The sequence below is a fragment of the Xiphophorus hellerii genome, chromosome 17, assembly GCF_003331165.1.
Source record: "Xiphophorus hellerii strain 12219 chromosome 17, Xiphophorus_hellerii-4.1, whole genome shotgun sequence".
Taxonomy (NCBI): domain Eukaryota; kingdom Metazoa; phylum Chordata; class Actinopteri; order Cyprinodontiformes; family Poeciliidae; genus Xiphophorus; species Xiphophorus hellerii.
Window position 1 is genome coordinate 7501102 of NC_045688.1, and position 25899 is coordinate 7527000.

Consider the following 25899-nt stretch of genomic DNA (forward strand, 5'->3'; position numbering starts at 1 on the left):
CGAGTGAATATATGAGCCTAATTAGCTCACATGTGTCATCTGAGGAAAAAACCAAGGACCGAGTACACGACCCTGAGGAACTCCTCAGTGGTAATCCTTACTGCCCACATAACTTTTCAAAGGAAGTCAAAACTTAAAGAGTGTCATAAACTTTTCATTTTAAGATGATAGGGGATTATTTTCAGATTCTGCAGAATAACTTAAAAACTGAAGATAAATATCACAGATAGAAATGGGTGAAGCATTTATATTTGATCAAATCTTTTGTTTTGTACATATGTATGCTAATTGGCTGTTTTTCTAAATTCAGCAATTTTCTTCCAGTTACAAAAGTGATTTTGTGACTGTTTGGCTTTACGGATCATAGATCTCCCAAAGATCTTTGACATGTAAATAAGAATGTTCAGTTAATTATCTATACCCAGGCTACTGCACATATTTTTAAAAAATACTTGGATGACATTATTTAAAAGTAAATATTAATTAAATGCATAAATATAAATCTTTCCACTGTGATGTTAAAGACTGGTCATCACAAAAGCTGCCAACCTTTTATTGAGTTTAGAGAGCAATGCTTTTTCAGATAGAGCTAGGTTGGTCTGAATAGCGTTTTTTACTCTTAATAAATGAAATTATTATTTGAAATCTGATTTTTATGTCTACTCAGATTCTCTTTGTTGGATATCAATTTGTTTGATGATCTAAAATTGTGAAAATGAACGCACAAATTGTAGAAATATGTGGGCAAATTTTTAATTGCTTGTTTAAAAAGAAATCTGCACAATCATTGACTAATAAAACATTTTAAAATACTTTTATTTCATTTTTTGTATAACTAAATATTGGCTGATTTATATTTTAAGAGATATTTATTATTTATCTGTAAAAGAAGATATTTTTTTCCCATAATAATAATGATAAGGTGTCTGTAGTAAGTCAAAAATAAATAAATAAATATATATTTATTTATATATAGTGATCCTAGCTAAAATAATTATTGAATGGACTTCATGTTGTGGTTACATTTTGCTTAATATTCATCAGGTTGGCGTTTATCTGTCTATACGTCTGATTTTGACTTGATTTGTGGAGCTAAACACAAAAGTATTCTATGAATTTGATCCATGCAGGTTGTATTTTCGTGCTGGAGAGTGCGCTAGTTACAATAACAATAATAACAATATGCAATCTGACCTGGGAGAATATTTTGGTTGTGTAAACTTCCTGGACAAACAGCGAGGGAAGCGTCAGACAGGATTGCCATTTGCTCCCCCGAGACTGTTTTTACACCTCCTTCTAAATAAGGCCGCAGGCTGCCAGGACATATGACCACGGTCCCAATTTGGGCCCTGGACACAGTATCCATCCATCTCTCCAATGCTCGCTCAATGCCAATAAAAGCCAAACTCTCCCTCTCTCTCTCACAGACACCCTCTGAAGGTTTCCCATGTGAGGAGGATCTAGGTCAAGTTAGCTCTGTTATATTGAGGAAGACTGGAAAAATAGGCTGGTTTCCATTCAAAATAAGGAGGAAAAAGTTTAATAATGCAGCGTTTCTCATCCCCGTCAGCTGGCTGAAAGAAAGCTGGCCATGGACTGCAAACACACAACATTTTTCAAGTATTTGAAAAATTTGAAATGTTCACTTAGATATAGAAGTAACTCTTCAGCAAGATGTAGGAGTCTGTTTTAAGTCAATAATTCCTTCATATTGATGAAAAATGCAAGTTATAAATTAAATAATCTGATATTGAACAAGACATTTTTACCATAAGTCAAAATGTTTTCTTCCACTTACAGATTACTTAACTTATAATTTGCATTTTTCATCAATATTGAGGAATTATTGAATTAAAACAAGATCATATGACCTGGCAAATGCCAGGCTGGAAACATGGCATTTGACTTTTACAAAAATATGGGTTTTTTGTTGGTTTTTTTACACATTTGTTTAAAATGATCATGTTGTGATAGTATAAGACAGATAATCTGTGAAAAAACTCTAACTCCTCTGTCTTCTCCCAGTGTTCCCAGTAGTAACTTTAAAAAAAATACACTACTATGTCAGAAACAACCAATCAGAGACAGGAGGAGGGTCTTAGCGCTGTCAATTAGTTTCATGCTCATACCTCCTACTTGCTCTCAGCTGGTTCACCACAACATAGCCTGCCACTAATGCTAAGGCTAGTTAGCATAGCCACCAATGACATAAACATAAGTTTTCTTCCACCATTAGTAAATTTCCACAGAGTACATGAGGATGATTGACAGCACTAAGACCCTCCTCCTGGCTCTGATTGGTTGTTCTTGCCATTTTTGCAGACAGTAGTATCTCAGGGAGGAGGTGGAATAGCTTGATTTTTTCCATATTAACTGTCTCATATTATACTGTGACATGATGACAGTTTTAATAAATATGAAAAAACAATTTAAAAAAAAAAGTTACATACTGTAGTTTTTGTTAAATAAAATCATTTGAAAACTGCTTTTTGTTTTTACCTGATTAATTTTGTTGGATATCAATTTGCTGATTTTAACCGTGAAACTGTAGAAATATGTGTGCAAACAATATATTTGCACAGTCATTGACAAGCAGACGGTTTTATTTTGAAAAGCACCGGAAGAAGCTCTGGTTCTAAGTCCTTCCGACTTGCCTCAGGCTGGTGTGAAGGTGCAGCCCCCCCATCACTCCAATCAGACTTGCTGGTGCTGCTGAGGTCCAGGAGCACTCTCCTCCTCCCACCTCCTACTCGTAATGGGGGAGCTGCACGCAGCGCTGAAGTCACAGTGATGTCATTTGAGGATGTGAGAGAGTAGGGGGCAAGGTGAGCTGATCTTGCAGTGAGTGGTGCCCCCCCTCCACGGCCAGCGTTGCCTGTACAAAGGCGCGGAGCGGCGAAAGATGGTCATCGCCACCGGCACCAATCCAAGCTCCGACGCGTTCTGTTCTCCACTCGCTCAGATCTCGGGCCATGGGGCCCTGATCTATTCTGACCCACAAACTCTGAACCTTCATCGCCAACATGCCAAAGGACAGAAGATAAGAAGAGTTGCTTTTTTAGGGCAGGTAACTTTAACCAGGTGCCCCAAAGGTAAACTGGATGGCCATTGCGCAAAGGTGTCACTACAGCATGCGCAGCGGGGCCGAGACGCACTGGACGCTGCCAGCAGTTATTGTTCTGTGGACTTCTCTATGGGCAATCGCTTCCTCTTTCCCGACCCCGAACAGGACTAACGCCACTTTGATAGAAAGGAAGTGGGAGACGCTTTTCTCCCGCTCCTATCTGGGTGTAAACGGGGGCAGATCGCAGCTGAACTGGCAGAGCGACTACTTGCAGGGCATCAAAAGAGTGCGGCGGCTGTACTGCAACGTGGGCATTGGGTTTCACCTGCAGGTGCTCCCGGATGGCAGGATAAGCGGTGTGCACAGTGAAAACCCATACAGTGAGTTGAATCCTGCAAAATGCATCCAAAAGCGAGTGTAGCCGTGTGAAAGTTAGAGCCGGGTTTTTCCTTGCATGATATTTTGGTTGAAAGTTTCCGAAAGCAAAAACAAGAGCGCCGTGCAGCTCGAAAACATGACACGAATGCATGACGCTGACTTATTTTTACCCCGCTGCAGGACACTCATGTTGCTCTCAGCACGCTGTAAACCACCCGCAATGTCTAACATGCATAAAGCTGATTACGGCACACAAAACCGAGCATCATCCGAGTCGCAGTGCACCTGCAAGGTTACACCCATCACTGCTGCATAGGCCACTTCAACTTGTCCCGAAGCGCAGCGTCGCACTGACCCTGCCTCCTTCTAACATTGTGTCTCATTCAGGTCTGATAGAGATCTCCACCGTGGACCGAGGGGTGATCAGCCTGTTCGGGGTGAGGAGTCAGCTGTTTGTCGCAATGAACAGCAGAGGAAGGTTGTACGGAACGGTACGTAACAGTGCGCAACTCAGTCCCACATTCTGCTGAGTGTAAGCGGAGTTCACACAGAGCTGCTGCTGCATCCGGTGCTTTATTCTGTTATTAATACATCCTGATGATGGGAGGGGAGAGAGAATCAATGGGATGTACAATCTATGCTGCAAATATCACAGTCTATGGTATTTATAATGCTTAATCCGTCTGTTATTTTGATTTCTGGAGTGAACAGTTTTACCATTCAATAGTGTCAGAATCCCACATTCCCCCCCAAAACGTCTTTGAATCAGATTATTAATCATATTTATAACTATTTCATTCAATATTTAGCAATGATGTAACCAGTAATTCGTTTTTCATTTAAAAATGCATTTTATTTTATTTTTACTGTCATCAGAAGAACCTACACAGAAAAAACAATGATTGTACAAGAAATTGATTTATTTAAAATTTTCTTTTTATGTAGAGACATGTGGGGAATTGTAACCATTTTTATTTTATATGCTGATTATGCTTATTAACGTAAACAGACTAAGTTTCAAACAGAAAAAAAAATACTTTCAACTATGTTTATGAGGGTTTTTTTCTTACTTTATAATGGTTCAATTTGAAATAGGAGGGAGGTTCAATTAAAATGTGCATCACTAATTAAGACAGAATATTTGCTGAAATGTAATTTAACTGTTATTAAATGTTTACAAAATGGTTGCAAATGTTTATTTAGGAACTAAAAGTTCTTAATAAATAACCAAAATACTGAAATATTTTAAATGATGTGGATTTTAAGCCTTAAATGAATGTGAAAAAGTTTATTTTATTCATTTACAGTAAAACATGAACATGTTGAATGTTGATGTAAACAAAAGGAGTATTTTGAAGAAAAAGTAAACCCTTTCTCTCAAAAGTGAATTAATAAGCAACTAAGATCAATCAATAATTCATATAAATGCATCTTTAAACACAAAACAGACAATATGTATTTATAGAAATAATAATAAAGAAAAGTATGTTTTATCTTTGTAATGATGCAGCACTCTACTGAATCAATATGCCTCTGTATCTCTAGAATATTATATTTTATTGCTTTTTTAAAAGTAAAAATTGATCTGCTCTCTGGTTTCCTTAAACAGAAATATAACTTTAGTTTTGACTTTGGGTTTTAAAAAATCTCTCATCTCTAAAAAGTTCATCAAATTTAGTCAAACTCTTGCAAAACTCATCATTTTGTCATTTATTTCCAGTTGTACTTGAATAGTTTGCAATATTTTTGTTTTATGGTGTTATTTTCAGTATTTTTTAAAATAATTTTTTTTAAATTGGGGGACTTGTCATATCAATAACATTCCGTAAACCCATCAGTTTAGACCTTATGCCAAAACGTGATGACTATTAGTTTTCAGTCACAATATCAATTACATGCACTGCTCATAAAAACTACAGATTTACTATTATTTGAGTCATAAATCACAGTTAATTAAAATATTTATGACTCATAAAGTTAGTCAAGGTCACATTTAAGGTCACAATAAGAAACAAGATGGATACATTATTGTTTTTTTATTGTCATTCCATTTGTAAGAAACGTACTGGCATAAAACTTTGTTTTATAATTTATGATTTTATTTTGAAAAAATTAAAAATAAATCTATATGCATAATTTGAAAGACAAGTAAAACAATAACAAAAATATTTTAAAATTAAAATTTGAAGAAGATTCTGACATTTCTGCGTTGCTTGCTTGTTAAAGCTCAATATAAAACTGAGATAATTGAAGGTTTTGGAAAATATTTCTGAAGTTTCTCTTAAAAATGCCAACAGTCAAAAAGCCACTACATGTCATATAGGACCTTAGAAACGTAGCAAAGCAGATATTAGAAAAATCTTATCAGATAGATCAACATAAATGTGAAGTAAAAGACACAATTCTTATGGGTTTCAACCTTTTTACAAATAAAAATCTGAAAAGTGTGGAGTACACTTGTATTTGTTGTAATTCCAGATGCAGGTCTTTTTGGTGCATGTCTCTACCAGTTTTCTATGTGTGTAAAATTTCAGACAAAACATTAATTTTCAAGTCTGATCAAAGATTCTTACTTGGATTAAAGTCGGGCTTTGACTGGGCCATTCTAATGCCTGACTATCTTCGATTGTAAACCATTGGATTGTAGCTGGTTTAATGTTTAGGGCTGTTTCCCTCCTCTCTAGACCTCCAGTTTTTAGCTCCTTCCCCTTAACTGAAGCATGACACACCATGATGCTGCCATCGCCGTGCTTCACTGTGGGGATGGTTTGTTCACGGTGTTGAGCCCTCACTGCAAAAACACAAAATCTTACAATTTATTTATTCTAGTTTCTAGTGCAAATACTTAAAAACTAACTAAGCAAGATAAAGGACTTATTTTTAAATAAATAATAAATTAATATTGATGAAAAAGTTGTAGTTTCACTGAGATTATTTCATTTATAACGTGGGAAAATGTCTTGTTGTAAATGAAATAATCTGCCATCAATATTAATGAATTATTTACTCAAAGCAAGCTCCTATATTTTGCTGAAAAGTTACTTGTAAGTTAGTTTCCCACAATGCGTTGGCTGAAATTTAACTGTAATACTTTTTGATGATGTTTCCACTGCTGTCTGCTGGGTTTCTTATTCTTCATGATGCTGTTTGTTCACTAATATTCAGCTGGATTTATTCTGAGATTAATTTCCACACAGATGGAGCCTGTTTACTTATTTCGCCCCTTCAAAGAGCAAAAACAACCCTTGATTTCTTTTAGGGGTATCGTAGTAAAAGGGGGTGAATACAAATGCACGCCATACTTTTCAGATTATCATTTGTAAAATAAATTATGCTCTTCTTTGTGTTTGTTTGTGGCATGAAATCCTAATGAAATGAATTGACTTTGTGACTGCAACATGGAAAATGTGAATAAGTTTAAGATCAGGGTGCCAAACTCAATTTTATTTGGGGTCAAAGGACGAGATGCGGCAAAATGCATTGATAATACTCCACATTAAACTGCTAAAATATGAATAAATTGGTGTCTGCATTCGATGACAGCTTCTTTCAGTTAAACAATACCAAACTCTTTTATATTGATGTAATTTGGAATAATGCAGATTTAAAACTGCTTTGATTTGATTGGCAAAACAATATTTAGGAACTATTTATGTGTCTCCCTAGTATCTAGAGGGCCACATAAAAGCTTAGGTGGCCCAAATTTGGCCCCTGAACCATGAGTTTGACAATAATAATAATTTCTGCAAGGCACTGTTTGCAAATTTGATACTTTTTTCTCAAAAACATAATAAAAATACATATTTATTGATTAATAATACTAAATGCTCAGTTACACCTCAGTATTTTTCTCACTACTTGTGACTCAGAAGTCAAAATCTTCTCCGTTTCCAGTCTTATAAAGAACTGGAGTCAGAGCTCTGAATGGGAAAGTCACAGGGCAATCTGCAGCTCGGCACCCAAAATGGCTGAACTATATATAGAACATTGTAAAAGCTGCTATTTATTATCACTTTTAATAGATTGCACCTCATTAAACCAAGTGACCCCACATAATGCTGTAAAATATCAATGTGGACATGTTACTTTGTGTTTGAACACTTCAGATGGAAAGAATTACTGGATTTTATTGCCAACAGTATTTAGCAACAAAACAAACGCCAACATCGTTTCCAGTTCTGTAACTTCTGAGACAAATCAAATGCAACCTCAGTGCTTTTCCAAACAAATTTTTCTTCTTCCTCTCTGATTGGCTTTTCAATCCATGCTGGTACAAATAATATAACTCTGTAATCAGTGTCAGCCATCATCCTTACAAGGTTTTTAGCTTTTGTTTTAAATCCCAAAGCAAAATAAGTTAATTTCTGAGACACAGAACGCACCTCAACATTCTCAGAGTGTTTAAACTCACATCTCGTTGTTTGAGGATCAGGATTTTGCTGATTTCTTTTGATTTTTCTACCATTCAAAGAAAAATTACCAAAAAATTGTACTCGATTTAGAGTAGAGCTACTTCAACATATTTTTAATCATGTAAAAGTAAAAAGTAGCTGACAAGAAATTACTCAGTTGCTGAGTAACTCATCAAAACATTTACTAATTTAAAAGTACATCATCAAACGGACAAAAATATAAAGTTATCTGGAAATTTTGGCAGTTTAAAGACCAAAATGAAAATATTTTCTAAATCAATTTCTTTGAAAAAATCCCGTATCTGGTGAATCTTTGGTCAAAATAATTTTGTTATTCATTCTGTGAAGTAAGAGTAGCAATACTTCATGATAAAATTACTTAAGTACACTTTAACAAAATGTTTACCAAGTATTTTTGGTCCAGTTTCTTGGTACACTTGAATACGTTTTCAGCAAAATATAGGAGTTTGTTTTAAGTCAACAATTATTTAGTATTGATTAAAAGGTAATGGTTTTACTAGCAGATTATTTCACTTATAACCAGACATTATCCCACCATTATTGGGGATTTATTCACTAAAACAGCCTCCTATATGTTGCTGAACAGTTACTTACAAGTTAGTTTTATCTTTTTTAAGTGTATAAAACTAGAAAAAATACTTGGTAAGACTTTTTTTCAGGCTCAAAGTAGTAAAAATACTCCTAAAAGTACATCTTTTCCAAAACATTATTCCAGTAAATGTAAGTAGTTACTACCAAATCTACATTTAATGCAACCAATTAGGAAAAAGCATTGCGTCTTTTTAGACAGTGCGTGTTAACATTTGGTTTGTGATGTTTACTGACGTAAATGTTTCTTATCCAGAGCCTCTTCAAGGACGAATGCAAGTTCAAGGAGACGCTGCTGCCGAATAACTACAACGCCTACGAGTCTTTTGTTTACAAGGGCTTCTACATCGGCCTGAGCAAGCACGGCCGGGTAAAGCGAGGCAACAAGGCGACCACCGCCATGACTGTCACACATTTCCTCCCGCGACTATGAAAGAAGCTGACATTTTCAGAGAAATTTGCACATGTGGATGTTCCTCCAGGTAACAAATATGTAGAAATGGAAAGTCATGACAGACGCACCCATGAACTGCGAAGGAAAACACAAATATTTATTCTGTTATACATATTTATGTGTATATTTGGATAGCCGTGTTTGTAAATGTATGCCAAACTTTGCTGCTTATTGTTTTTTTGGACAGGGCGAGTCAAAGCCCTTCCCTGTCCCACTTTACCTTGGTGCTTGCTGAAACTGAACTACACGCCACTTACTTTTCTGAGATGGAGGATGAGCTTAAATGCTGTGCTTTTAAAGAGTGAAATGAATACTTTTTATTACCTCAACGAACCACTTCACTAGATGAAGGACTGCATGGACTTCTGCTCAAATATCCGCTGAGTTTATCGTTTTATTGAAACGTTTAAATGCTTGACGGTTCACTGCTCGGTTACTGTTGTCCTGCAGTGGAGGGGAGAGAGAAATTTAAATGCACTACTTCGTTCCTGCACGATTTAAAGGTGCCTTGGTGTTCCCACTTGCTGGCCTCCTTTAAACCTCTGTGTAAGAGACACCCGGGCGAGTCAGAAATAGGGCTGACGCTCCGGAGAGAGGGCCTCAGTAGAGGGGGAACGAGGGAGGAGGGGGCCAGCTATCTCTGGTTTATTTTCTTTTCTGTAATTAGATCGATTAAGTAATAAACAATCTGTGGTTGAGACCAGAGAACGGTCGGCCATGGAGGCTGGCGCAAGGCCAGTTGTTTAACTGTGTAGCTAAGAAAACAGGGTGGAAATCCATATGTGCCACAGCATGGAGGAACGGTTCGGGTCGGACCTGGCTTGCTTCTGCACAATTATCGACTGAGCGGACGAAGCAAATAGCAGAAGAGTGTGCTGCTGTTTTTTTTGGAAATGCGAAGCTTTTAGCTGCTAAAGGAAATGGAAAACAATGTAAATAGCTGCAAGTTTAAAAGAAGACGTTTTTGTAGCACAAAAAATACAAAAGGCTGCACAAGAAACCAGCAATGATGCTACTTAAAACACTCGGTTTGTCTTTGGTTTTGTGTTTTTTGGGATTTTTATTTGCAGCCTTTCTGTCTTTTTCAGACCTAAATCCAATTTTGGCGCTCAGCACCTACATTAAGGCTTAACTATTTCTCCACAGAGGAGGAGGGGCTTTAGGTATAAATAGTAGCAGTTTGTTCACAAAGCAGAAGGTGGAGGCCGTTTTGCCGACTCACGAATCGGATATTCTCGTTCAGTATTCCAAAGATGTTTTTCTCGCCTCGTTCTCTGAATTCCCCAGACTCCACCGGAGTGGATCTACTTGTAGTTCCTGCAGCTGTTAACTGCTTCATTCCTGTGCGACAGGAAGCAGGAATATTTAAACCCAGGAAAGACGTGTGCATGCTGTCTTTGTTTGTCAAACCGGCCCTCCCCTGCAGGAATGCGGGTCTGCCGGGATGACAGGGGCGCTTCCCCACATACCTGAACTCTTGACAGGCTGCGCTGTCCACCTCTGCCTGTTTGCTACCCCCAACCTTCACCCGCTGCAGGGAGGAACCTTTCAGATTCCAGTTTTAACCTGTCAGCTTCCTCCTCTCATTTCAGCCTTTTTTAGTTCAAGGTCAGAGTCACTGAGCAGCCTGTGGTCAGGGTGGTCTGTTGTCCACAACAGGAATTTAGATCATGTTTTTAAAAGTGCTCATGTCGCTTCACGTGTCTGCTAAAACTACAAACTATATGTGAGATATCAATGCAAATGAGAATAACTGTGAAGTGGAAGGAAAAAGATTCATGTTTGTTGTTGAATTTGGCTGTGAGTTCTGATGGAGAGCCTTGTTTTGTAGGTTTGTAGTTGTGCTATCCTCTTTACCTTTTCAGATGATGCATTGAACAGAGATCTATGTAATGCTCACACCTTGAAATATTGTTTTAGGTGACTTATTGTGCTTCCTTAAACAGATTAGAATCGGTTTATGGGAGACGCGAAACATGTTCATTACATTTAAATAATTCTTAATGAGATTTTAATCTGCCTATTTTGAGCTTCTCTTGTCACTTTAAACTCAACATTTAAACTCACACGTGAAAATGGCTGCCAACAGATGCGCAATTATACAACCAAACATTTTTGAAAAGCATTAGCAGAGCCTCCTGCGCAACTGACAAGAATTCAGCAAGTGGTTTCTGAATAGTAGATCAACAACAAAACACTTCTGTTTTTCAGCAGCCATTGTACAGCGCATGCAGCGGTAAAATCAGCTGACCAAACAAGCTAGAGCTCAACTTGGGTTGCTAGGTAACGGGCTGGACTTTGCTGGGGTTGATAGGTAACGTGCAGTGCCCATTGGATGTTTAGTTTGACTTATTTAAAATGGAGACAAGGTGCAAAAAACATTAATAAGCTACAGTAATTTCCATCTGTGTGAATGTGACTCAACAGTTTCTGAAACGGCTCGTTTTCCAGACACCAAAAAATTTCCAAAAACAGCTGAGTGGTTTTTTAAGCTCTTGAGTTGTTTTCAGAAGAAGTACAAAAAAATAATCAAAATATGAATTTTACATAACAGATTCCCTTTAAACGTTACCACTACTCCATCCCTGACCCGTCTGCGTTGTTCCTTGGTCTTCTTGATGCTGTTTCACCAAGTATTTACTGATAAGGTAATTTCAGAAGGTTATCGATCGCAATGGATTTTATTTGCAGAGTGAAGGATGAGATGACTTGTAAAAGAACCATGCACCTACTTCCTTCTACTTCACAATTTTGTGCTACTTTGTGTTGGTCTATCACATAAAGTCCCAGTTAAACACTGAAACATACGTCAAATTTGAAGGTACTTGAATAATTTCACAAAGAACTGAATGAAGCTTTGTTTTTTTCCAACGGATTTCATCTGTTAACTGCTAAAAACGCATCTTTTATCATGTTTCCTGCTCTTTCCTCAAAGCGGTGGTGTTTCTGTAGCGAGGACCTTTGCAGAGTTGATGCAGTCTGTGATGATGCAGATGCTGAGCTCACCTCTGCTGCTGCAAACCCGCCGTCTGTCCTGACCTCATGCTGACACGCCGTTTGGATTCATGTCTCCTCGCACGTAAAACCGCTTCAGCTCAGAAGGATGAAGAAACTTTCCTAAAAGAAACAAAGATACGAATTTGTAGATGAGGTTGCATGCTAGTTCCTATGGAGATTCCTCGGAATTTGATTTAGGCTAAGAAAGTAAAAGTTAAACTTGCACATCAAGAAGTCTGATGTCTCTAGTAGCACTTTAAAGCGGACATCTTGATCAGTAAACAACAGCAAATAAATGTGTTTGATACTTAAAACTCAGCGTTCAGCTTTGATCCAAATCTTATTCAAACAAAAAAGGAAAAAGAAAAAAAAAGATTTTCTTGCTATTTATTTTTCTTTCCACATCTTATTTTCAGTTTAATTTAAGTGAAGGTAGGGAAAATGTCATTTTATGTTTGAATGTTACAGCAGCAGCCTGAGTTTTGAGGCGCGTGCTTCATGTGTTCTCGATTCCTCTGTTCTCATATACCTCACCTCCTGCCTTAGTTTTGGTTTGCTGATCACTGTAAAACAAGAAGAAACAAACCGTAGTGATTTGTTTCTGTGGGCAGACATTTGCTAATTATTTTTGTTCCTTTTATTTTTGTACGTATGTGCTGTGCACAGCAATCTACTGTATTCCAGAGACAAGAAATAATAAAAGTTAGTTTTTTTTTTTAAACGTGTGGCTAATGATGTGTTGTGTCCGCATTCAAAAGTTAAAGGTTGTAGAAAAAACAATTAAAACCACTGAATTTGACTTTGTTTAGGACATTTGAGTTCGTCAACAAACTACATCCATGACACTCATGGCAAAGCTCTGCGCTATTTATAGTTTTAATCTAAAATTAGACAAGAAGATGAACTAACGCTGGAGTTTATATCTGGCACACAGCATTAAATAATTATGCTCCCTCGCCCTGAAACAGACTAGTTAATGCTGACATCTTCTGGTTTGTCTTAGAGTCGGTGCTTTGTTGGGAAAATCTAAGAGTTGCTCAGAAAGCCACCGCTGCAGACATTTCTCAAACAACATGAGATAAAAAGACAATACAAGCTGTTTAAGTTATTTGTTTTCCAGGAAATGAGACAGAATCTGGAAACGCAAGTGATTTTCATTCTTCCATTCTTTCTAGAACTAGGAAAAAAACGCAGTGCTGCTCAAAAGTTTACATACAGCATTTAACAACAATCAATTTTTTAAAAACGAGGGTCACAAAAAAGTCAAAGTCCAAAGCGACTTGCTTTGCTTTTCCATCAAGAAACTTCTGTACTGACAAAACATTTATGCTTCATCTGCAAATTTTTAACACAACTGGGATTTTGGGGCATTAAAAAAGGCAATTCTAACGAGTAATGAACAAATGTTGATGTTCGTTTGGGATAATTTAACTCTCGATTGTGTAAGTTTAAACAATTTATCCCCAATAATCTCCCTTGGAAGAAAGAAAATTAGTTTGAATGTTTAAAACTGTTCAGGAAACACTGAAGGATGCATTGCTATCCACAGTGTAAATCTGGACAAGCCAATTACTTTCTAGAGAAAAGTTTTATGGTTCAACGAAAGTTCGCAGTAGTAAAGATGAGGTTTTCCAATATACAATAACTGCCAAGCATAATGGTGAAAAATGTACAAATTATACATAAAAGTGGCACGAATCCGAAGAAATCAATCAATTCACTGCCCAGAAGAGTAGGAAATATCACCAAGAAAGAAAAAAATCCACAGTGAAATCAAACTGTCAAACTTGTGCTGCCAATTCTTATTTTCAAAATCATCTTTATTTATATTTTTGCACAATTTTATTTAGGCTAATAGAAGTAAGCAAGTTAAATGTGGAAAAGATTTAAATTTCTACAGAAAAACAGAAGCTTAATTTCTCAAGAGCAGGCTTTTTTTTTTTTTTTTTTTTAGAAAACATAATTATAGCCAGTTTACTGTTTCCTGTGTCTCTGCATTCTTTCAATAAGATGCAACTTTTTAGCCTCTTTTGTGGGCTTAATCCTGAGTAAGGGAATGTCTCCATCTGCTGGTGAAATAGTGGAAACGTGGAGACGTGCAGGTGCACGTTAAAGTAAGAAATAGGACGGACAAAGTGCGTATATAACATTTGAGCAAAAGTTGCCAAGAATGTCATTTGAAGTATTAATTTTAATCTAAAATCACACAAAAAAATCGTAATTTTATTTTAAACGGTTTCAGGTCAATTTTTAGTATTTGTTATAATTGCAAAGTGACTCTAAATGACAACCTGAACCGGAGGATTATTAACAAACAGTTTAAAGTGGAGGAGGAAAGAAGTGTAACCAAAAATACGAGTCGTGTTTGACCAACAGCTCTGGGATAAACACACCGAGGTGGAAGTGGTCCTTCCGTTTGCAGCAGCCCGCACATCTTTGGGGGCGACTGTTTTGCTTTTTTTCCTAGCAGGAGTGGCGCTCGGAGGGGTTTAAAAAGGTGCAGTCCGCAAACTTTGGCGCAACAGAGCTCCCAGTGGAAACCAGCAGGATGGACGTCAGCAAGCGACCGGGGATGAGGAACACCGTGCTGGCGCTCCTCTTCGCCGTCCTGCAGGGTCTTCCCATCGGGGAAGCCTCTCCGAACCCGTCCCCACTGGCTGGATCCAACTGGGGGAACCCGAGGAGATACGTCCACCTGCAGACCTCCACCGACCTCAACACCTTCTACCTGGAGATCAGGCTGGACGGCGCGGTGCGCAGAGCCACGTCCAGGACGTCATACAGTAAGCTCTGCTTTACATGAATCTGTCCCTTTAAGGCTGAAAAAATATCAGTCTCTAACAATTAAAGTCGATTTTTTTTCACCTGCAGGTGTAATTCTACTGAAAGCTGAAACACGGGAGCGCGTGGCGATCTTCGGAGTCAAAAGCAACCGCTACTTGTGTATGGATTCAGAGGGCAACCCCTACACTTCGGTAAGCATCCACTGTCATTTACATCACTACTAAACCTCAGAAAAACGGATTTTTCAGTAAATTTTGCTTTTAAATGCTTGTTTTTGCGCAATTTATCTACCTTGACGCACTTCTTATCGCTGCGTTTCAATCTTAATTGATTCGTTTTTAAATATATTTTTACTTTAATTGTTGCTTCACAATATAATTTGTCGCATTTGATTTCATTCAACAGTTGCTTAAACCGTTGTGTTGTGCGCGTTTGGCACAACTTTACGCACAACTTGTGACGCCGTTTTCTACTCCAGTACACAAAAGTAGTTTCAGTAGGACATTTCAACACATTCTCACTCCCATCATCATTTTAACTGTAAATTGCGCAAACAACAACAAAACATTGTTTAAAGATTATTGCAATTCGAAGATACTGTTTTTGCCAAGTTTCAGGCCAATTATTGTTTTACATTTCTGCGTTTCGAAAATTATTAAAATGCTTTAATATAACTTTCCTTTACTGGTACATTTTTTTTTTATAACTGTTATTAAACAAATGAAGTTGAACTAATTAGAATTAATTTGTGGATTTCCAGCAATGTCTCTGAGAAAACATCAAGAACTTTTCATTGATTGATTTGACTATTTTTTCTACTTTTTTCTTTCAAACTCGTTGTGCTGTAAAGAAACGTTTATCACAGGGGAGGGGGAAGTAGAAAAAAAGTCAAATAAAATTGTACAGCTGTTTCATGGAGATATTGCTAACTTTTATTAAAAACATTAAAAAAGTAAATAATTAAATTTCTTCAGCTCACACTAATAAAAAAAAAGGTAGGAATTTAACTAATAAATAAGTAATAAAGCTGGTGCAGGTGGTAAACATTTTATTTTCAGACTTTAACAATTATTCAATAAATTATTATAGTTTAATTTCTGAAAGACATATTAAAATTTTTGAAATGTTTAAAATTATTGAACAAAGCAAGTTAAACTCTAACCATTTAAACTGGAAAAAATAATTGATCCAACTTAGATTATTGCTTCAACTGATAACAAGAAGTCTATCCAAGTTAATTTATTACATTTATTTTAGTTTGACAACTTAATAAATTAAATAAGAAACTAGCTTGTAGAAACTTATTTCAATTATATTTACTGATTGAAGCTTTACTATTTTCTTTTTTAGCATTAAAAACATTTTGCACGTCTGGTTGGCCTCAACATCCAACTACAATACTTGGTTAAAATTAAAATAATTTAAATGACTAATCTTTATAACTTCAAAATTCATTTTTATTGTGTATGCTAATAAAAAAAATACTCAACTCTGAAATTTGTAAAACTTACTCAACCAACAGAGACATTACCATAGAATTTGGTTTTGTTACAACATATTTTGTTAGAATTTACTGTTTGATTCATTTACGAACTAAAATATATATTTTAAAATTAACACTTTTAGTGACAAAAATGTAACTCTATCCAACAATTATTTACAATATAGACCGATAAAAGAAAAACATTGTACTGAATCAAGGGGCTGGACGATATTGCTGATACTGGTTGATATCAATAATTATTGATTAGTTTTGTTGTTTTAAATATTTGAAATTCTACCAAACTGGTGGCGTGACCTTTCCTGTTTTTTCTCCACGCCGTTTTATTTTTATTTTTAAGCAGTTAGGAAGCAGAGTGGAGGAACCTTAAACTGCTACAGCGCAAGTTACTCAAAAGGCCGTTGCTTGGTAACCAGAGTGAGTTGTTGCTAGGTCACCAAAGAACGAATGCGCCAACCGAGCTTAGCTGGCCGTTAGAGGTTACGCAGCTGAAGTTTTTCCTCTGACCCGGTTATCAAAACGAACCAAAGTGATGATTAATGTCAAACCTTCTTCGTCTTGCAGTCTGTTTGTCTCAGGGAGGAATGTTTGTTCAACCACAAGCTTCTGGAGAACAACCGGGACATATACTACTCCACCCGGAACAGCATCCTGTTCAACCTGGAGGGCTCCCGGCAGGTGTACGCAGTGGGTCAGAATCTGCCGCAGACCGCCCTCTTCCTGCCGAAGAAGAACACGGTGCCGCTGGAGCGCCTCCTGCTGCACAGGGGGAAGAGGAACCAAGTGGTGGACCCCTCAGACCCACACAACGCCCTCACCCGGCAGACCGAGGACGGCTCGGACTCCAGGGCAGTGCGAGAGGACGACGGAGACCTGGAGGTGGAGGCAGAGGTGGAGATTGAGGTTGGGGACGACGGGGTCGTCTCCAGGGAGACGCCGCAGCAGGCTCCATCCAACCATGACCCCTGGAACGTGCAGTCTTCCAGACAGGCTGGCCCCTGGAGCACCGGCACCGTGGGATGAGCTTAGAGGGGAAAACTACTCTTAAAGCAGCAGTATGGAACTTTAATTAAAAATACATATCTTTACATATTTGTTGACACTGTTGACAGCATGAGACAAAAAAATCTGGCTCCTCTGTCTTCTTCCAGAGATAACTACAAACAACCAATCAGAGCCAGGAGGCGGGTCTTAGTGCTGTCAATCACCCCTCTGCATGAATGCTAATGCTATTTATCATTAATGACACAAATGACTGCTTATAAATCGTTTTCCTGTAACAGTAAGATGTTTCTCCTCCATTAGCACATTTAGCATTGTACATGAGGATGATTGACAACAGTAAGACCCTCCTCCTGGCTCTGATTTGTTGTTTTTGGTTGCATTTCTTCATATGGCCATAGTAGCCCAGGGAAGAAGTGGTGGAGATTGATCTTTCCGTAGATTACCTGTCTCATAACAAACTGTTACAACATGGAGAGAGTTTAAACAAATATGTAAAAAAACATTTTTTAATTATAAAAGTTACATTCTGCTACTTTAAAGTCTTTAGATTAGGCCAAACTACTGGTGAATGATTTAGAAAAGCAGTGTTTACACACTGAAGGTGGAGCATTTCACTTGAGTTGCAATCACTTTTGCACAATTTCTATTATATTTAAATAATCTGTAACATTCACCAAAATCAGATCTTTAGATTCAACCCTTTTTTTAAATAGTAGTTTAGATACTTAGATAAATTTCCAAAATGTAAATTATATTCCATGTATTTACTTGTTTTGTTTTTTTTGTTTTTTTTCAAAACTAACAAAGCTCAGTAGAAATAATATTTTCAAATGTAAATGTGTACTTTGTGGGTTTTCTTCCCACACTAACAAACCCACAAAGATGTTTTCCCAAGACAGAAGCCTGACTTATCCTACCTCTGGAGGACCAAAAGGCCGTCTGCTGGTGTGAAGCCAGCCAGGCATCGCTTAAAATCTAACATATAAATATATATAGTACTCCAGCTGTACTCCAGCTACTAGTACAGTTGGGGTTTTATTTTATTGCTTTTACATATCAGATTTTTTGTTACTTGATAAACCTTAACAACAATTATTAAAAGTTGATTTTAACTGTATTTGTCCACCATCCATTACGTGACTTGAAAAGAAGGTGACTACAGGGTAAAAAACTTTAACAAAGTCATAATTTTGAGCTTAAATTTGACCTCTTGTGTGATAAAAAAAATCAGGTGCTGGACACCCAGCAGAACAAAAACAACCCAAACACTATTTATTTATTTAAATCCATTCCTTTATTGTTATTTATGGTATTTATATGGATGCTTTACAGTTATAATGTACATACAAGCTAAAAAAATTAAAAATAAAGGTTTACTTTTGAATGTATGAGCTGGAGTTGTTGTTGATGGAGATTTGCTTGAATTTGGTGCAAAATAAAGAGAAAAGGAATCATTTTCAGCATCTGTCTGCTACCTTAACGCTCTCCAGGTTTGCACTCACTACATGACATCATAACAATGTGATACGTAAATCACATGAAACACTTTTTAACACTTGAATGAGAAATTCACATTAAAAAAAAAGTTTGATTGGAGAGTCCCGGTTCTTAAAATCTAAACTGTTGACTAATCTTACATCTGTGGTTCACTTATTGTTTTATTTGGATTATTTTGTTAAATAGTGAAAAGGCTTTTAAGATTAACATTCAACAACCTTCACAATTATTGGTAAAGATATGTAAAATGGCTTAAAATATATTTTTTTATTGCAGCAGCACAAATTTTTACACTCAAAAAACATGTAACTTTTAAGTACAATTGTACTGGTGGGAATAAATATTAAGAAATAATCAGAGGTGGCTTTCACCCCCATTCATTACCCAGAAAAAAACCCCTCTGGTATTTATGGAAGAGGATTAGAGACAACTGAAAAAAATATGACTTTAAGATTTATTTTTCCTTAAAATTCTCATTTTTATCTCAAAATTCTTATTTTTTCTGGAATTCTATTTTTTTAAAATCAGAATTCTGACTTTTCTCAAAATTCTAGTTTTTTTCTCAGACCTCTGACTGTTTCCTGATGTAAAAGAGTGAGGATATTTTTTTCAGTATCCCTAACCCTCTTCTGTAGGCATTTCAAAGAGTAAACAGGAGAGTTTAGAAGACATACAGGCCCTGAGTTTGGCAGCATCAGGGACTGACGTTGTTTTCCACATATTCTTCCCACCAGGTAAAGTCCATGTGGGGCAGAGTGACTCTCAAACACCTGGAGCCTTCAGGTTCTGTTTGGGATTTTATCACAAAGCAGACTCACGTCTCGGCAGACGAACATCTAGTTGTGATACTTTTATTGAATATTCTTATAATGAAGATGATTTTGTTTATCCTTCCACCATTAATAAGAAATCTGGTTTTGGGAATAAAGGCTATTAGAGATGACTGCAGAGGCCAAAACTATGAAAGGCACTAAAAGCATGACGATTGCATCCAAGAAATATTTTGAAACTATGATTTTGCGATCTGATGCAGCCTCTAAAACCGATCAACATCCTGACAAAATGAAAATAAGAATCAAACTCAAGAAGACTGTTTACTCTGTTTGTAACTATCTTCTACAGCACTTTATCTGAATGGCATGTTCTCTCGTTTTCTGAATTATAAAAATTTAATTAAAAATTATGTTAAAATCATAACCAATTAATTACCATTATTGATGACATACCCTAGAGACTGACTTAATTTAAAAGACTTGATTTAAAAGAAAGTTAAATAGAAGTTAAAAAAATGGAGTCAGGCATCTTTCTCCAACAGGAATGGTTAAGGATACCAACAAATCTAAAACTTGTGACTTTAGGGAAAATAATTAACTTTTTTATTTGTGTTTGAGTTTTCCTTCCTCCCAAATACACAAAAATTGAAGGTTTGAATTTTCATTTTCACCCTGTTAGGATTATGCTGCTGCAGTAAAAGATTTATTTATTTTAAGGCGTTCTATACATTATTACCAGGGGTGTCAACATCTGTTCATTAGTGAATAACCTAAATCTGTTAAAGAGGTATTTCTTCATTTTCTTGTGCGATTATGTCTGAATGGTGCTGAAAGTTGTCAGTTTGAGTTTAACTTAGTGACTTTGTCTTAAAGACTACGACGTTTCAAGCACTTAGCTTATAAATCATTTCAAAATTTAACAAAAGTAATAATTTAACACCCTACCGTAGGGGTCTCAAACTCCAGTCCTCGAGGGCCGCAGTCCTGCAACTTTTAGATGTGCCTCTGCTGCACCACACCTGAACAGAATAAATAGGTCATTAGCAAGGCTGGGAGAACTGATCTACACAAGGAGGTAATTAAGCCATTTCATTCCAGTGTTTTGTACCTGTGGCACATCTAAAACCTGCAGGACGGTGGCCCTCGAGGACTGGAGTTTGAGACCCCTGATCTACAGCAAACGAATAGGCACATATATCACAAATAAAGTGTAGCACAGAGTCTTTACAATCTTTTATACAGGATATTTTACCATGATTCAGGTCTTCATAGTTTGTTGCACATGTAGAATTAGAAACATGTGTACTCAAAGACAAAATAAAAAGATTCAACTTTGGTATTAAATTATAAAAGTTTATAAATGTAGTGAGAGCTTTTCCCTACAGATGCAACTTTTAAAATGATTCTCATCATTGGTAATCAGTAAAACACGCCGATTATCGAGAAAACACAGTTTGATGTTGTTTATGGAAGCCCCAATCTTCTCCGTTTCTTCTCTGCTACTCAGGAGGCGGCAGGTTTTCCAGATGCTCCTTCCTGTTGGTGAAGAGGCAGCGGGCGGCAGAGAGCAGCGGACCCGACTCGCTCTGGCTCAGAGTGACAACGAAGCGGCTGACGCCCGTGTTGGGACACGGCGAAAGCAGCTGCGACATCTTCACGCCTGCAGGCAGGACGCACCTTAAGTCCTCCAGCAGGTGCCTGACGGCCACCCGGATGTACGCGCCGTGGCTCACCACCAGGACGTGGGCCGAGGCCCCCTGGTGGCCGTCGCTGGAGGAGGCGACGTCTCCGGTCATTTCCTGTTCGTCCAGCATTTGTTTAAAAAGAACTTGGAGGAAATTTTTGAACCTCTGCTTCACCTGGAATCAAGTGACAGGGAAGCTAAAAGTTGAACATGACTGAGGAGAATAAAACTCAGCAGAGTCTTTGTTTTTATTCTCTTTATTAGGAATTTTACATGCAGAGAAAGGCAAACAAATAAATAAATAATAAAAAATCAAAACATAAGCTTAAAAAGAGTTGCTAGGCTTGAATTGCACACTGCAAAAACACTCAATCTTACAAAGTTGTTTTTCTGGTCCAGTTTCTTCTGCAAATAACTTCGTTTTGTCTCACATCAAATGTGCTAACTTATAATTAACCTTTCAGCAAAAAAAAAAGAAAAAGAGCTTGTTTTAAATCAATAATTCCTTAATGATGAAATAATTTGCCACTAGAACAAGAACAATTTTCCCCAAATTATAACTTATGGCATAACATTTCATCAATATCTTATTTGTTGCTGAAAAGTTACTTGTAAGTTAGTTTTGTCTTATTTCAAGTGTACTAAGATATTTGAACTAGAAACTAGATCAAAAATACTTGGTAAGATTTTGTGTTTTTCCAGCGCTGCAGTACTCAAGTCACCTAAAGGTTTTCCCATTTGTGAAGTTACAATTTCATTTTATTAGCATTTTATCTGAGAAACCAACACAAAGTAGTGGATAATTGTGAAGTAGAAGACAAATGATGCATGGTTTCAAGTATTTCTGACAAATAAAAATTTAAAAGTGTGGGGAAAAAAACCCTCTCTGTCTTCTCATTTAATACTTTTGCTGCCTTTTCAGGTGTGTCTCTACTAGCTTTGCACAGAGCCACACTGAGATTTTAGCCTGTTCTTACAAAACAGCATCTGTCTTTCCACAGATTCTGAATTGGGTTGCGGCACTCGAACATTTTAGTTAAGGAAATTTCCCCAAAAACCTCCATCTTGACACACATTTTAAACTGCAGTTTAATAGGTTTTTAATATGTTTGATGGGTTTCTGAGCAACTAATGCAATGTGGCTAATCCGTTAAAAGAGTATAAAAATGACCTCAAATGAAGGAAACTGAAGTTTGAATGTATTTACTTGATGGAAGGGAGGTTGACTCAACAATTGTATCAACATATTTTAAGTATAAAAGCTCTAAAAGCTTCTACATGAGCAGAAAGAAATAAACACAAATAAGCAAGGCTTTAAATTTATATTTCAACATGGAATAATTCAATTTCTCAGTATTGTTCTATACTTAAAGAGCAACTGTAAGAGAATAGCCAAGTTATTTTATTGCAATACCTAAAAGTGGCCACTGCGTGTTGCTGTTTTGCAGTAAATTGACTCTTAAATTCTGACTCACCTGGTCTAAAGTTTCTCCTCCTGGCGGCGTGAAATCACGACAGGACTGACCAGCTGCTTTCGCCATGTTCCTCAGATACTCTTTGTGACGGCCTTCAGCCACGCCAAAACCCTGAACCAGAACAACTCAGCTCAGAACCGAACCCAGGAAAAAAACAATAATTCAACACATCCAGTTTTTATTTTTTATCGTAAATTGAGCGGATCTTACCCGTTCTCTGAGTAAGGGCTCCAAAATCATCTCCATACCAGAACAGTGAGTGTTGTTCCTCAGAATTATTTCCGCTGTCTAGAAAAAAGACAAACAACCTGGAAATGAATGACTCAAAAGACATAATCCTGGATTGGACAGTATTAAGCAGCAGTGAGTCAAACAATCACAGAAACATGAATGTCCAAACAACTATTTCATTTATAAGTCATTCATCCTGTTGTCTGTCTTACTAATGAGACATACATGAGCTTCAACTGATTTTCCATGGATGCTGCCATGAAGATGACGGGAATAGGCAGGAATTAGTAAAAAATAACAGAATCATGCTTTATGTTGCTGATCCATGGTTAATCAAATCATCTGTGGAGGAAGAATCTCCTTGTAGGTTGGAGGATTTTTGCGCAAAAACAGTCTATTTAACTGTCCAAGTCATTGCTATTTCAATGACACAGCCGGTCTTAATGCTCAATTCCAACTTTTTGTGCTGAAATCCAATTTTTTTTGTTTTGTTTGCGTGGTCGTTCATATTACTAGTTAGACCCCAAACCGACCCGCATGCGCAGAAGATCGATTTTAAAATTTATTCTGCAATTGGAGACAATAATATTGTCACAAGATCATAGCAACACGAAGAAAGCTAAGAAAAATAAAACACAACTAAACAACGGCTTCTTGTGGAGCATCGATCACAACTTCTGTAGAAAAATCTGTAGTCAGAGCCAAGAGAGCGGAGTTAGTCCCACATATGGAAGTGGCACAGATCGGATTTTTTGGGAGGTGAAAAAGTTTCATATTGTCACATTTGACTTATCATTAGGCTTTGAGTCACACATTAAGACCATTTCCTGTTCTTGTTTTAATCAGAAACATTTCCAAAATATGACAGATGGACATAGAGTCTTACCTGCACAGCTCGCTGCAGGTTACTAACAAAGACTTTGCAGAACTTGATGTCTGTAAGGTATCGTCCCACAGCTTTGGACTGCTGCACACCTGTTTCTGACAGAGGCGTGTCCACTCCCTGACCTGAAAGCAGACAATGTTCAGCCTGATGAGAAGCTAGACTTCATTATTAAACAGCGAAAAATCCACCAAATTACAAGTTTCGATTGTAAAAAGTGAGAATGCCTAAAAGATAAAAACAGTTCTCTTTTTGCTGAGAATTTTTGTATATGCTAGCGTATGCTAAATAAATGGGGCTCAATAGGTAGATTTGACCATCATCCCATCTCTACCTCCAACCATTTTTTTTATTATTATTTTTATATATATATATATATTTTTTTTTCTCCCCTCCAGGGGGTCTTTTGTGGGCTCTAGTGTCCCTTATGTGAAAGTAGGCTGACAGGAAAGAGGGAAGGAGAGGGGAGAAGACATGCGGCAAATATCACCGGGTCCGGGAATCGAACCTCCAAACGTGGGTCTCGCTATCCCTTACACCACCACAGCACGCCCTACCGGCAACCATTTTAGTAGCTAAACAGACTTTTCTCTCAAGTCAAACCAACCTCCAGCTTCTTAGACCCAATTCCCTCCCCCACCACTTTTTTCAATTAATTTTGTAGATTTTTTTGAATATGAAATTATTAACATTCTTAATTGTTTCCATTGACCAAATAATTTCAGAAATAAATCTGGTTAATGGAAACAGATAATTTAGAAAAAACAAAAATATCAAAATTGGTTTATTTCTCAAAACTGCAATAGAAACACTTTTTTCGCAATGCAGGAGTTGTATTGTCAAAAACCGGATATTGCCACTGGCGCAAACCACGAACAGGAAGTAGTAGGAGAAATATGACACAGTATTTTTTAATGTCTTATCGCATGAACAAACTTATTCACGTGTGATTTTAATTGCGTTTCTTATTCAATGGAAACACCGCAATTATTATTATTATTGTGTGTTTGCTTATTTTTACTGTATATATTTGACCTTTTGCACGGGAGCTGCAATGGAAATTTCGTTGAATTCTGTTCAATGACAATAAATGCTATCTAATTAAAACAATTGCAAAGGTATTTTTTTCCGACATTGACAAAGTTTTGTGCACATTTGTAATGGAAACGCAACTAGAAACCATAACCTTCTTATTTGAAAACGGGATAATTCACAGGACCATCCCTGCTTTACCTTTGGATAAAACTATGCCCAAATCGGCTCATTCCTTCACAGTTCTCAACCTTTGTTTGCCCGCAGATGCACTGAACATGTTAAATAAACCCCATTTTCCTGTAACCTACACATAAAAGCCGTTTTTTAATAGAGTTTAAAAAAATAAATCCTCATTAGTATTACTCACCTTGCAGGAGCTTGTCTCTGTTGTACTGCGTCTCCCCACTGTTTGAAAACAAAGTGAATGAATTAAATGGGTCACATTATTCTGAGGCAGTTAGTGAGAGAACAAAGTCAAACTTCATATTAATCGACATTATTTCACCAATTAGCTCGTAAAAATAACTCAATGTGTCTTTGCCACACACATAAACTGCAAATTCAAACAACGGGAGCAGAAACGAGCCGTTAAAAGACCAACTTACTGGCGTATGAACGTTAGAGTGAACGTTACCATTTTCACCGGCTGCTCTCCAGCTACTTCCTGGTTGAGTCATACGTCACAGGACGTAGCGTTCTCCGTCATGACGCATTGCGGTGGAGCTGTCTAAAATTAAAATGCGATTTTTAAACGTTGCATGACTTTATAAAGTAATTTAAACATAATGTGGTTTGAAAGAACGAATAAATAATTTAAATAAATAATAATTGAAATATATATTTATCTATTATGACGATTTAGTCACTTGTAAGAGAAATTGATCATGTGTACTGATACCCCTGGATATAAGATTAGGTAATTATTCTAATACGCAATATTTTTTAAGCAGGTGAAAAAAATTATTAATACAATATATATTTCTAATGTACTTATAACACTGCAATTTTATAACTATCTTAGGTACAATTATATCAAAAGTGCGTTAGTAAGTACTTAAATTGTCATGTAATTTGATTTATATCAAAATATGAGTTCCGACTTCTCAGTTGGAAAAAT

The 25899-nt window shown here is 36.8% G+C and overlaps 3 protein-coding genes across 3 annotated transcripts; 2 read left to right on the forward strand and 1 right to left on the reverse strand.

Annotated features, from left to right (window-relative positions):
* The first annotated feature begins 2484 nt into the window (after positions 1–2484).
* On the forward strand, positions 2485–12635 carry fgf6b (fibroblast growth factor 6b). The gene is made up of 3 exons (XM_032589767.1): positions 2485–3444; positions 3830–3933; positions 8720–12635. The coding sequence occupies exons 1-3, from the start codon at positions 3102–3104 to the stop codon at positions 8894–8896; spliced, it is 624 nt and encodes a 207-aa protein (XP_032445658.1). The 5' UTR covers positions 2485–3101; the 3' UTR covers positions 8897–12635.
* A 299-nt stretch (positions 12636–12934) lies between these two features.
* On the forward strand, positions 12935–18660 carry fgf23 (fibroblast growth factor 23). The gene is made up of 3 exons (XM_032589764.1): positions 12935–14697; positions 14786–14889; positions 16764–18660. Exons 1-3 carry the CDS (start codon positions 14463–14465, stop codon positions 17220–17222), a joined length of 798 nt encoding a protein of 265 aa, XP_032445655.1. The 5' UTR covers positions 12935–14462; the 3' UTR covers positions 17223–18660.
* A 189-nt stretch (positions 18661–18849) lies between these two features.
* tigarb (TP53 induced glycolysis regulatory phosphatase b) lies at positions 18850–25481 on the reverse strand. The gene is made up of 7 exons (XM_032589766.1): positions 25388–25481; positions 25150–25187; positions 23751–23872; positions 22844–22921; positions 22634–22744; positions 20583–21333; positions 18850–20493 (listed from the first exon to the last, which is right to left on the reverse strand). Exons 1-6 carry the CDS (start codon positions 25417–25419, stop codon positions 20974–20976), a joined length of 741 nt encoding a protein of 246 aa, XP_032445657.1. The 5' UTR covers positions 25420–25481; the 3' UTR covers positions 18850–20493; positions 20583–20973.
* Positions 25482–25899: the final 418 nt, after the last annotated feature.